This window comes from Monodelphis domestica, chromosome 7 (genome assembly GCF_027887165.1).
Source record: "Monodelphis domestica isolate mMonDom1 chromosome 7, mMonDom1.pri, whole genome shotgun sequence".
Lineage (NCBI taxonomy): Eukaryota > Metazoa > Chordata > Mammalia > Didelphimorphia > Didelphidae > Monodelphis > Monodelphis domestica.
The window spans coordinates 1,822,184-1,835,360 of NC_077233.1; the positions used below are offsets into that span (position 1 = coordinate 1,822,184).

The 13,177-nt window shown below is 58.5% G+C and overlaps 1 protein-coding gene across 3 annotated transcripts in view; it reads left to right on the plus strand.

Moving 5' to 3' along the window:
- Nucleotides 1-13,177, plus strand: part of IARS1 (isoleucyl-tRNA synthetase 1) — a 36,687-nt gene that overhangs the window by 6,789 nt on the left and 16,721 nt on the right. For all 3 annotated transcript variants that reach the window (XM_001379479.4, XM_056804025.1, XM_056804026.1), the window contains exons 8-19: nt 661-745; nt 875-935; nt 1,326-1,421; nt 2,323-2,445; nt 4,278-4,369; nt 5,096-5,194; nt 7,185-7,311; nt 7,904-7,977; nt 8,069-8,263; nt 9,039-9,125; nt 9,832-9,915; nt 11,384-11,528. In XM_001379479.4, the coding sequence (XP_001379516.1) occupies nt 661-745; nt 875-935; nt 1,326-1,421; nt 2,323-2,445; nt 4,278-4,369; nt 5,096-5,194; nt 7,185-7,311; nt 7,904-7,977; nt 8,069-8,263; nt 9,039-9,125; nt 9,832-9,915; nt 11,384-11,528 (1,268 nt within the window). The remainder of the gene's footprint in view (nt 1-660; nt 746-874; nt 936-1,325; nt 1,422-2,322; nt 2,446-4,277; nt 4,370-5,095; nt 5,195-7,184; nt 7,312-7,903; nt 7,978-8,068; nt 8,264-9,038; nt 9,126-9,831; nt 9,916-11,383; nt 11,529-13,177) is intronic.

Below are 13,177 nucleotides of genomic sequence, written 5' to 3' on the forward strand. Positions count from 1 at the left end.
TTCCCTCTGGTCTCCTGGCTGGCTGGCACAGGTCTTCCCTTTCCTGGGCTGGCTGGGTCTGATTGAACAGGCTTCTGGGATCCACTAGAGTGAAGACTTGCCCGGCCTCCAAAGGGCCTTCTCCCTAAATTCCCTCTCCCACCTTCAAAGGAAATTTCGGTTCCCCGCTTTTCTTGGTCCTGCTGGTTTAAGGTCACTCTTTAGCCTCTCCCCTGCTCAGGGTGGGCTCAGCTCTAGGACTCCTGGGCATCCTGAGCATACCGCCTGGGAAACTGAGGCCTCATGGGTCTCGCGTCTTCTCCAGTGGCACATGGGATGTTGCTGATTGTGGGGGAGAGGAGAGAGCCCTTGGTGTAGACTGGGCCCCTGGAGCCCTGAGCACCCAGGGGCCAACTGACCAAGGCTTATCAGCTTTGGTTTTTCACTCAGCCTTCAGATGGTGCCCCCTCCTGCGACAACAGGAGCCAGAAAGGCCGCATTACCTGCTTCCAGGCTCAGGCTGATTCTTTGCTCCCCTGCATGTGCCCAAGGTCCCTGCTTGGGGCATGGAGGTGACTGAGGCCTTGATGGTGCTGCTTTGGGGCCTGAGGCGGAGCAGGAGCCGCCTGGCTGGCTGTTGTGCCCGTAACTGACCCCTGATCCCCTTGGCTGGTTTCTCAGATGCAACAGGAAGGGTCCTGATCTTGATGGAAGCCAGACTGGTGGCCCTGTACAAGTCAGAGAGTGACTACGTGATCCTCGAGAGGTGAGCGGAGTCCTTGTGGGTTTGCCAAGGAACAGCGTCCGTCAGGGATGGGCATGGGAGAGTTGGCCAGCCGCTGCCTCTCTGACCCTCAGCGGGGATTGTCATCGTAAACTCGTCGTTCCCTTCTAGGTTTCCTGGCATTTCTCTCAAAGGCAAGCGCTATAAGCCGCTGTTTGAGTACTTTGTTAAGGTAAGGTGGCGCCTGCCTTCCTGAGGCCCTTTTCTCCCCTTGTTGGGAAATCTCTGAGCGCCTGCCCTTGGGCCACAGACCAGGGCCTTAGCCCCTGAGCCTCTGCTCCTGTATCTGGGGAGCACTTGCCTCCCCCAGGCTCGCCCAAGGCCGGCACAGGTGGGCGGGGAGGGGAGCCGCTCTGGCTGGGGGTCTCCTGCTGCTCATGATGGATGGGCCAGACTCCGGCAGGCAGCCCCATGAGGCCCCGTTTATTCTCAGGACAGTCAGATTTCAGCCAGCCCCCCTCACATCTCCCCCGTCCCCCTCAGTGCCGGGTGTGGGGAGGCCCAGACCCCCAAGGGCAACCCGCCGGCACTCTGAGCGGGGCATCTCTTTGCCTCCCCACAGTGTAAAGCAGATGGCGCCTTCACCGTGCTCGTGGACAGCTACGTGAAGGGGGAGGAGGGCACGGGCGTGGTGCACCAGGCACCGTACTTTGGGGCTGTGAGTATGAGGGGGAAGCGTGGGCAACCTCCCCCTGGGGGCACACACTGGGAGCCTCTCGAGGACAGGACTGGTCGCTGCCCACCTCGGGGCCCTCATAGGACTGGTTGACGACTGACTGACGGACGGCAGATCCCCTGAGGAGTTGAAATCTGAGACCAGAGGCCACAAGAAGGCCCCGACGAGGTCTCTCTCTTCTGGGTACAAGTATGGGTGACAAGCACGTCTCCTCACCCATACCCAGTCGCTTTGCTGGAACCTGCTACTGGAAGGGAGGGTCCAGGCAGGATCAGAGGGTGCGAAGGGGGAGCCGGGGAGCGGCAGATCAGATGCCCAGGTGGGGGACTGCCCAGGGTGTTCAGGAGAGGAGATCAGGCATTGGCAGGAGGGATGTTAGGAAGACCCTGAGAAACCAGTCCAGGAGAAAAGAAGGGAGCAGAATGCCCAAAGAGACCAGGGGGGGCATCAGAAGGTGGGAAGCCGGGGCAGGGGGCTGAGCCCACAGACCAGGGTTTTGGAGGAAAAACCAAAAATCAGGGGAGCCCCATTGAGGCCCGTGACCTGGAGGGGTGCCCACAGAGGAGCATCATCCTGCCCAGGACTGATCTAGCTGTGGAATCAAGGACCCCAGCACTGACGAGGGCATGCCCCAGGCCTGGGCAGGATTAAAGCTAACCCTCAATGGTCTGCCTGAGCACCCAGCAAACAGCCTGGCACGGGTGGGCAGGGGGAGAAGGCTAGCTGACATCCTTCCCAGGCTGGGCCACAAGGCGGTTTGTTCTTTGAGGAGCTGTGAGGCATCCCCTGGAGGGCTGGGAGGGCAGCGCCAGCCTGGAGCCCCCTCGGCCCCTCCCTTGTCCCTCCCACTTCATGAATTCCTCTCCCTGCTGTCCTTTCTCAGGACGATTACCGCGTCTGCATGGACTCCAACATCATCCAGAAAGATTCTGTCCCGGTGTGTCCTGTCGACGCGTCCGGCTGTTTTACCCCTGAAGTCCCTGACTTTGCTGGGCAGTACGTGAAGGTAGGGGGTGGCCAGCTCTGACTTGTGCCACTGGTTTCTCTCGGCTGACCGGGGACATTGGGAGGCCCATTCTCTGGTGTCTGGAGCTTCCTCCAATGGTCGACCAGAAAGCCCTTGGGGATGGCCATCTCCCACAGAATGTCCAATTCCTGTGTGGAGCACTCGGTCCTAAATCCCATGGGGTATGAGGCATCCCCGTCCCTCTGGGCACAAGGCAGAGATCAGGCTGGTGTCCTTTGGAGCGCTGGGGGAGGGGGCTTCCTCAAGCTGCCCTTGCCAGGGCTCCCCAGCCTTCTTTGTGCCCACATGCCAGGCCCAAAGAACCGGCCAGGAAGGAGACAGTCTGGTCTAGCTGAAAGAACCATGGATGAGCGTGATACTTTGGATAAACAGGCAGCGTCAGCGGTGCCCTCTGGACATGGTGCATTGTAGCCCCTCTCACAGCAAGAGCTTTAGCTTCTGCTTCACAGTCGGCAGCACGCCGGCCTTCCTGAGTGCTCAGGTGGAGGGGCAGGAGATAGGTGGGCGACCGTGACAGAGATGGGCACGTGGCATAGACAGCAGAGGAGGTGGGCACATGGAGGAACCTTGGAAGAGTGAGGAGGTGAGGGTGGCCTCACAGGGAGCCTGGCATGCTGGTGAGGCGAAGAGGGAAAGATGAGCCTCGCAGCCCGGAGCGGTCAGGCAAACGTTGATTGATTGAACCTCTGGTCAGCATCCAGGGCCCTTGGAGGCCTCTTGCTGCCCCTCTGGGCATTCTCCCTGGCTGTGCCCCCCGGCTGGAACGCTCTCATCCCAGGGCCTCCCTGGACTCATTCCTTCCATTTTGGCCCCGTCCGTAGCTTGTCCATGTTGGTTTGCTGCTTGTTTCCCCCATTACAGTGGGAGCTCCCGAGGGCAGGGGCCACCTTTGCCTGACACGTGGTAGGGGTCTAATAAATGTTTGTTGACTGACGGACCAACTGAGGCACTGAGCCTTCGGGAAAAGTAGAGGAATGATAGATCTGGGTCAGGTGAGAAGGCTCATTTAGAGAAGAGCAGGGGGCCTAGGGCAGGGCACATGAGCATCCCTTTAGGGGAGAGGCTGCCCAGCCCCAGAGCCTTAATGGGGCAGAGTCAGAGAATAGGGCCGGCTGGTGGGGCAGGTGCCAGGCCGCTGACATGGAGCAGCTGTGGGATCTTGAGTGAGACATACCTAACTGCTCTTAGCCTCAGTCTGCTCCTCCGTAAAATGGAGACGCCAGTAGCACTGGCCTCCTGGATGCTTCTGAGGATGGAGGGAGACCGCATGTGACACCCTCTGCAAAGCCCATGCCAGCTGCTGAGATTATGACAAAGGCCCCCTCTCTGCCCATCGCCTGCCTTCCTGGTCCCTTTTCCTGTGGACGCCAGCTCCATTGGGCCAGGTGCTGGCTCAAGTCTCAGCTGAGGCATCTCTGGGCTTGTCACCTCTGCCTCATAGGCTGGGAGGAGCGGACAAGGCATGGCAGAGGCTTTGGGCACAGGAAGCATCCAGGACAGGGCTGGGGAAGGATAGGCCTTCTGGAGAGATGGATTCCTTTCCCCTCCATCCCCCACATTCCCCTAGACCTTTTCCTGTGCCCCTCCATCTGTAGGCAGGAGCTGCCAGGTTCTCTTTGCCATCGGCACTATGGGAGGATTTCACATTGTCCCCTGCCCAGGCAGTCTTTCCCAAAGGTCCCTTCATGCCCAGCCCTGAGCCAGACTGTGGCAGAGCTTGGGCCAGAAAGGGGCCCACAGCTGAATGGTCCAGGGGAGTCCGGGCTGGCTGTTTCCCATCATCCCATTAGTGTCTCATCTTTTCACCACAGGATGCTGATAAGAACATCATCCGGACCATCAAGGAGCAAGGCCGACTCCTCCTGGCGGGCACATTCAGTCACAACTACCCTTTCTGCTGGAGGTGAGGCCTGTGCCCCTCAGGCAGCTTCCCTTCCTCCCCCAGGCTCCCAGCTCTGGGACTCACTCTTGGCGTATGGAGATAAGTGAGAGAGGCAGGAGGGAGTCGGGGCACTTGTGGGAGGACCCCAATTGGGAACATGGACCCTGTGGTGGAATGGCCAGAGCTCAGGCATGTCCCCACATGGGCCATGATCCTGGGGACACAAGGGGTGCCCCACTCCAAGTCTGGGGTCAGCTCATTCTTCCAGTGAGTGAGAGCTGCCCTGCCCAGTGTGGCCAGGCCCTGTCTGCTCCCCCTGTGCTCTGCCCAGCGCACAGTAAGTGAAGAATAAAAGCCTTTTGGGGTGTTCACTGACTCGTCGGGAATGAGGGACACGGAAGTCTTAGGGAAAGAGGGAAGCTGATTCGAAGCCCCCCAAGCTTGAACTGAGATCTTCCCCTTTGTGCAGGTCTTAGGGTCGCTGGCTCACCGGCCTCTTCTGCCATTCAGGCTGCTTGGGGCCCATCATGTTCTTGGGAGTGCTTTCTGGGGCTCCCTCTACCTGTCCAGGCACTCGTGAGCAGCCACCTTCCTGAAGCGGGGCACAGGGGACACTGCCCTAGTTCAGGGGTCAGAGGGAGGGGGCCATGTCAAGATGGGCTTCCCAGAGCCCCAGGATGAGACTGACGGGCCCAGAACGGTTGGTTCTCAATCAAGACGGGTCATGGGTTCCATTCACTTCCTTAGGTCCGACACACCACTGATTTACAAAGCCGTCCCGAGCTGGTTTGTCAGGGTGGAGCACATGGTGGACAGGCTTCTGGAGAACAACGACCACTGTTATTGGTGAGCCCCAGGGCCCGGGCACTGCCTCCAGGCATCTCGTGGAGGCACAGGAGTCCCCGTTAGAACCTAAATCATTTCTTCTCTGTCCCTGCTTCTCTCTCACACACACATTCGGCCCTCTTAGAATTCTCTGGCAGTCATGGCATCGCTGATGTGATGGGAAGGGACGCCACCACCAGCCGGTTCAGTGTTTGACCAGTGCTTGTCCAGTGACTGGTGGCAGGAGCCCACCCCCACTTGGGGATGGCTCTTGCGCGTTAGGAAGTGTCCTGACTGCAAGGCTCTGAGTCTGCCCCTTGACTCTGGTTGTTGGTGCCCTCTGGAGCCACAAGGAGCTGGCTCTGCCTAGGGCAGCCCTTCCCAGCCTAGGAGACAACTCTGGGTTCCTCCTGCCCTATGTACTGTAGACTCCAGGCCCTTCTCCATGCTGATTGCCCTCCTTGGGATACCCTCCCTCCTCTCAGTGCCCATCTGCAACCACGATGCCCAGAAGCAAGCCCAGTGCTGCCCAGGGATCTGCAGTGAGGCCTCCCCTCTGATGGCTCACAGGCTCTTGGTGAGCCCTGTTCAGCCCTGGTGTGGGCCCTCAGTCCATGAGCAGCAGCTGCAAAGCCATGCTCTTCCCCCGTCTTAGACTTGGAGTGGGTCTTTCTGTGCCCAAGAGCAAGCCCTGGCATTTGTCCCTATTGACTTCCATCTTGTTGGCATTGGCGGCAGTTCTGCCACTCGCCAAGATTGAAGTGCTCTGTCCACTTGAGTCTACCTGTGCACTAGAAATGGGCCTCAGGGCACAGAGCCCCGGGGCTCTCTGCCATGTGCATAGTGAGGTGACCATCATCTTGGAAATGACTGCAGCAGGGGGGCCCTAAAATGAGTCCTCAGCAGATCCAAGAAAGGTGGAAAGAGTTCAGGGAAGGGCATAGGGCTACCCTGCTGGGCCACTGGCCCTCTTTCAGGTTGGTTTTTGGACATCCTCTGCCAAAGGTTCTGTCTAAGCATGGCCTCCCATTAGCTCTCTCTTCTGCCCACCTGCTCCTGTGGGCACCTCATAAGACATCCAGTTCCCCCCAGAGCCCACTGACACTTGTCTTCCTCAGCCCCCCACTTGTGGGCCTGCAGCCCAGGCACCTCTTGTTCTTGGGGTATCTTCTAGTCTCTATCTCTGGGCCTCCCTCCCTGAAGGGGGAGCTCCTCGAAGGCAGACTTGCCTTCCCCCAGAGACCACTTACTCAGCGGCTGCCCATCGAGCTGCCTGTGGTGGACCTTTGGGGATTTCTGCCCTGATTTCTCACTCCTCCCATTGGGCTTGGTGATGCCTGTCTTGTCTCCACAGCATGTGCCATCTTGGGGCCCCTTTGAAGGCTACCCTGAGCCCGAGCCAGCCTCCCTCCTAATACTGCAGGCCTTGCCCGGGCTGGAATGTGCCCCTTCTTCCTCTCCTCCTAGGTCTCTCGGTTTCCTTCAGGGCACAACTTGGCCACCCTTTCCCTCACCTTGAGTCTCTTCCATCTATCTTCTCCCACTGGGAACTAAGCCCCTTCTTTCTGTGGCTTCCTGCCTCTCCTTGTGCCCCCTATCCCCATACTGTTCTGCCAGCCCAAGGGCACCTGGCTACTTGGCAGCTCGGTGGAGTGAGAAGAGCCTCTCTGTCTGCAGCGGACTTGGACGGCCTGAGTTCTTCCAGGGTTGGGGGGTGGTCGAGGAAGGTACTTGGCCAAGTTCTGCCCATTCAAGGCCTTTACTGCTAGGTCCTGTGAGCAGAAGTGAGTGCCCTGGCATGGAGCAGTCCCTGTGCCCTCCAAGTTAGGAGAGCCCCTGAGGCTCACTACCGGATGGGAGCAACTTTGGGCCTTGCCTTTAGTTTGGTTACACAGGGGGGTTCTAGCCTCTCAAGCTGTGCCATTTTGGTGCCATCCAACACCCCAAAAGCACTGAGCAGGGCAGTCGTTGGTGATGTCTCTTCCCCTCGTGATCTGAATTTCTCCCACAGGGTTCCTGAGTTTGTGAGGGAAAAGCGCTTTGGAAATTGGCTCAAAGATGCCCGTGACTGGGCCATCTCCAGGAACAGATACTGGGGTACCCCAATCCCCCTGTGGGTCAGCGATGACTTTGAAGAGGTATGGGTGGGTCGAGAGCCAGGTCTGCAGACGGGGTGGGAGGGCGGAGTGGTTCTAGGTTCAAATCTGGTCTCAGATACTTCCTAGCTGGGCAAGTTGCTTAATCCCCAGTGCCCGGCCCTTACCACTCTTCTGCCTTGGAACTGATACTTAATATTGATTCTAAGATGGGAGGTAAGGGTGCAGGGCGGTGCCCCACATCCTGGGTGTCAGCCATGGAGCCAGGAGGAGCCATGGACAGTGTCCAGTCAACCGAACCCCTCTGTTTTGGCAAGCTGAGGCTCAAGGGACAAGGCTTTGCCACTCCCAGAGGAGGAAGCCCCTTCTCTTCCTCTACTGGTTCCTCCTCAAATAGAGCCCTGGAGGTTACGGCCCTCGGTTTGGGGCACCCAGGCTTTGGTACCAGCCCCGGCTCCGAGGCTGAGAGACCCTGGATCTCACTGCCCACCTCTCTGAGGAACACACCGTAGTCTTGCCAATCCACAAAGGGATTGGGGTTGGGACCACCTCCTGAGAACCTGTGCCCAGTGTCAGAACGCACAGTCCTCGTCGTACTCCGTGCTCTGACATGTGGCCTTGCGGTCTTGGGCAGGTGGTCTGTGTCGGGTCCGTGGCGGAGCTGGAAGACTTGACAGGAGAGAAGCTCTCCGACCTGCACAGGGAGAGGTCAGTCTGGGATCTGCTCCCCTCGGGCCTCGGTCCAGTGCCCACCCTCTTCGGTGCCAAGGTCTCCCTCCCTCCCTCCCTTTCTCTGTAGCATTGACCACCTGACCATCCCTTCTCGCCTGGGGAAGGGCCCCTTGCGCCGGGTGCCCGAGGTCTTTGACTGCTGGTTCGAGAGCGGGAGCATGCCCTATGCCCAGGTCCATTACCCCTTTGAGAACAAGCGGGACTTTGAGGAAGCCTTCCCCGCCGACTTCATTGCTGAAGGCATCGACCAGACACGCGGGTGGTGAGTGCAAGGGCTGGAGGCCACCGGGGTTGCTGCCACCCTGTGGGGACTGACCAGCTGGACCAGGGAACTGGAGAAGAGGGGAGAGTGGGACAAGCGCTTTCCTGCCCTCGCCGACAATTCGGTGAACTGGGATCTGGGGCTCAGATCCCCAGCTTGTCCCCAGGAGCACACACCAGGGGGGCTGAAGAAGCCTTGGGGCCCCAGGTTTTTGGGAGGGGCTTGGCATACCCAGAGGCCGCTTGGGGCCTGGCACATGGGGAAGCTTAGTCCCTCAGCCCTGTTTGGGAGGTTGAGGGATGGTTCAAGAGCAGCCCAGGCAGGCTATCTGCCTCCCTCATGGGCAAAAGCCTTTCGGCTGGGGCTGGGACTAAAGAGGACGCTAACGTGGCCCCTGTGTTCAGAGGAAGAGACAGTGTACAAGGCATGCTGTTGGGGCCGAGGGGTTCAGATGGGGGTCCAGGAAGTTGGTCGGAGGGGGGCTGCTGCTCCCTGGAGATGCCACACAAAGAGCTCAACCACATGGGCACCAGCTCCCCATTGGAGGGGTCTGGACACAGGGGAACGGTCCCTGGGGGCCCCTTGGGGCCAACCCAGCCTCATCCAGAGCAACTCCAGGGCTCCCCTGAGAGCATGACAGCCACGGAGGGCACCGCCTGCTCCACGTGCCTGCCACTTCCAAGCTCTGCAATGGGAGGGCTCTAGGCATCTGGCCGTTGGAATTACCAATGTGGGGTCCCCTTCTGGGCTCACTGACCTGACGTCCTCTGCTCAGGTTCTACACTCTGCTGGTGTTGTCCACCGCACTCTTTGGGAAGCCTCCCTTCAAGAACGTCATCGCCAACGGACTGATCCTGGCCAGGTACAGAGCGCCTGAGGACAGACCCGGGGCAGTACCCTTAGCTGCCCAATCCCACTGCCCATCTCACCCTGGCACCCAGCAGAGACACCTTTTAGAGATTGCCAGGAGGATGTGGCTGAGACAGGAAGGCTGAGATGGGCCTGGGGTGAAGGGATGGCCCCTTGCAGGGAGCGCCAGGGCAGAGCCATGCTCAGCCTTCCTACCTCTGCCTTCCTCCCACTTTCCTGCTCTCTCTTCGGGTTGACGAGGCCTTTGTGAAGCATTGCCCGCAGGGAGCTACCACCCTGATGGGGAACTGGCACATCAAGGCTCAGAATGGGGTGGTCCGGGGCAGCAGGCATCTCCCACCCAGCCTCGTGCCACAGCAGTGGGTTCAGCCGTTCCCCAGTCTCTGGGCATCCATTTGATTCCCATTCTTTGTGGACACTAGCATTGGGGTGTTTCTGGGCCTTCCTGTCTGTCCCTGAGCCCTGGGCTTCCATGGGTGCGGGGGCTCTGAGTCACAATGGGGACCAGGCTTCCAGGAGAAGTTGGCAGAGTTCACAAGAGGCCACCGTCACTCTTTTACCCCAGCTGACAGTGGGCACAGGGCAAACCCTTTTTGGAAATGGGCTCAGTACAGCCACAGCCGACTGGGCAGAGCTGGCTTTGGCACTCGGGCCTTCCTAAGGGCAGGGGCCTGATGCTGCTGCCTTTGTTTTCCAAGTGATGGCCAGAAAATGAGCAAACGGAAGAAGAATTACCCCGACCCCACGGCCATCATCAGCAGATACGGAGCCGATGCCCTGCGGTGAGAGTCCCACAGATGCTTCTTCTCTGCCGGGGGGCTGCTATGGCTTGTCTCTGGGTGCTGCTGGCAAGCAGACAGCCTTTCTCAGGTGCTAGAGAGCCAAAGGCCAATGCCATCTGCCCTCAGGGAGTAGGAGAGGAGAGTTGCCAGAGAGACGAGGGGACTTTACAAAGGAACCGAGGAGATAGCCCAGCGGGACCCAGAAAGGGCTTCAGCACCAAGCTGGGGCCGCAGTGAGGTCTTCCAGGAATCCAGGGATTCCGAGAGGCAGAGGGGAAGAGAGAGGGTGTTCCAGCCTGGTGGGGCACAGCCTGGGCAAGGAGCAGAGGTGGGAGATGGTGTGTTGTGTGCTCAGAACAGCAGAAGGCCCGATGCTGAGCAGCGGACATGGGAGAAGCCAGGGTGAGGACTCTCAGCGTCCAGTAGGAAGGGCAGTGTGTACGTGAAGGAGTCAGTTTGGAGCTGTGTGGAGGAGAGATTTAGAGAGGGTGAAAGTGAGGCCAGTTAAGGGATCAGCAGAAGTCCAGATCAGAGGCGATGGGAGCCTGAGGTCAGGGGGGGTCGCATTGCTGGAGCTAGGCTGCCCAGAGGTCCAGAAAGGGGAGGGGCAAGGAAAGGTGGCCTATGTGGGCCAGTGGTCACTTTGCAGAGGGCAGTTCCAGTGGAACAAAGGAGGTTGGGGGCCAGGCAGTAGAGAGCCTTGACCCTGGGGAGGTCTGAGGAGTCCATAGGTCTGTAAGAGCCGCTGTGGGCAGCAGAGGGGTTGGTCACTTGGGAGGTGGAAAATGACAGCCTTGCAGAGATGAGGGCCCAGCTGGGGTCCTGGAGCACTTAGGTGGCTTCCTCTGGGCCCGTAAGACAGCACAGGATCGGCGTGAAGAGAGATGGAGGGAAGCCTTGGGGCCTGGCAAGGGGTGAGGGAAGGAGAAGAGCCAGATGTGGGTGGGGTGGAGGGTGGACAGGGCCCTTATCAGAGTCCTCCCCTCTTTGAGACAGACCCCCACCCCACCACAGCGATGGTTGGCTCTCCTCGACTCTGTTTACCCCTCTTAGTGTTTGTATTTAGCCCATCTATGGAGCCAGCATTTCTGCTCATTTCCTCCCCCTCCCTGTTTGCACCATCCAGGCCATCATCTGAGCCAAACAGATTCCTCCTTCCCCCCAAGGGGGCATCAGATCTCTAGGGATTATGTTGTGGGTCCAGCTACCCCCCAGCCCCAAATGCCACCCCCTTTCCTGACTAGCCGAGTCCCTCGGCCAAAATGTCAGCCCCCCAGGTGGGTCAGCGCTCCAGAAGCAGGCTGGCTACCTATTTATCCATTTGTCACTCCCCGGTCTCAGTGTGTGCAGCCAGGGAAGCTCTCTGCTGAGGCTCATCATGGATCTTCTAAACCCTGGAACGGGCAGAGGGAGGGCTGCCTGGACTGGCCTACCCAGTGTGGCGGCAGCCTTCTTTCATCTGCTCCAGGCTTTACCTCATCAACTCCCCTGTGGTCCGAGCGGAGAACCTGCGCTTCAAAGAGGAGGGGGTGCGAGACGTCCTGAAAGATGTCCTGCTCCCATGGTACAATGCCTACCGCTTCCTCATTCAGAATATCCTTCGGCTTCATAAGGTACATGCCCGCCGGTGCCCTGAGGGCTTGTCACGAGAGATGCACAGTGACCTTCAGGCTTCTCTGAGAAAGACCAGCTGAGGGAGGGGGCTGGAAGGGACTCCTGGGCTGACATTGGGGCCTTGGCACGGAGGGTGCCCCAGATGGCATCTTAAGCCTTTTTTGCCTGACTGACCTGTCAGGGACCCCATCCCTTGTGGCTTTAAGCTGGGACTGACCTTCCCGCCTGGAGGGGGCCTGTTTTCAGCTTCCCAATGAGCCTTCCTCCCTCCTTTTGAGTCCCTCTTGGGGCTCCTGCCCTAGCCTCTACTTAGCCTCTACCTTCCGTGTGCCCAGCTCAGGACCTTTAGGGACTTGCTCACACTCACTTCCCCAGCTCTGGCTAGGGCATCCTCACTTCCATTTCCATAAGCCCTGTGGGGCACTGCAGGCTCAGAGGCTTCTTTGGTCTGGGAGACCTGTCCTAGAGACCATAAACACTGCCTGACCCTTGCTCAGGACACAGTCACTCTGGGGTGTGTGCCCCCTCCTCCCACTGCTCTTGGGGAGTGGGCGACAGAGGGGGCACCTGTCCCTGCTCTCTGTGTCGTGTTCTCTTCTTGTCTCTCATGATCTCTCCTCTGTCTATCTCATCTTCTCTCCTGTCTCTTTGCCTCTCATCTTCTCTCCTTCTTGGTCTCTCATGTTCTCTCCTGTCTCCTTGTCTCTTGCTGTCTCTTCCTCCCTCTGGTCTCTCTCTCTCATCTTCACTCCTGTCTATCTCTCTCACATTCTCTCCTGTTGCTGTCTCTTTGTCTCATGTTCTCTCTCACTGTCTCTCCTCTGTCTCTCACATTCTGTCTCTTTGTCCCTCTCTGTCTATCTCTTGTCTCTTCCTCCCTCCATCTCTGCCTCTTATGTTCTCTCTCACTATCTTTCCTTCTCTGTGTCTCACCCCCTCACCACCCTCTTGTGGCAGACTGCCTCAGTGGCATTCCTTTCTGAGACTTCCTGGTCAGAATCTAGGCTGGCACCTTTCCCAGGTTGTGGGAGAGTGCTGGGGCTTGGCTGCTTCATGCCGTGCCTTTAGCTGTGTGCTCTCTCCCTGATGTGGCCCTTCCCTCCAGGGATCCTGATTCCTGCAAGTCCTGGCCCCTTCATCCTCTTGTGCTGGGAATTTTCCTTGCTTTCTCCAAACATCGAGTTGCCAGAGTGCTGGGTGACAGACAGACAGACAGATAGACCCTTTCACCAATTCTTTTTTTTCCATTGCCTGCTTTTCTGGAGAAAGAAGTCTTGGTGCAGGTCCTCTTCGGTCCTTGTCTTGGGTAGGCTGCTGGCTGCTGGCTGCCTTTTGCATCTTTCTCCCTCACTTTCACATTCCTTTTCCCATCTGTGGAGTCTGGAGTGTTCTAGACTGTAGGATGTTGGGGTGAGAAATGGGCTTTTGTTTCTCTGAGAAGTTTGGGGTCATCAGATGAGCTTTGTAGCATCCTAAAGGCAGTCTGGGCCACTCCTCCTGTTTCATTTTGGGCAACCCTGTCCACTTGTGCTGTCTGTCTGCTGGAAACACTGGCTGGTGGCCACCAGAGAATGTGACATTCCCTGCCATGGGATGCCCTCATCCACTTGGTTTCATCTGTGTGGATGGTCATGACTGCTGGCGCTTG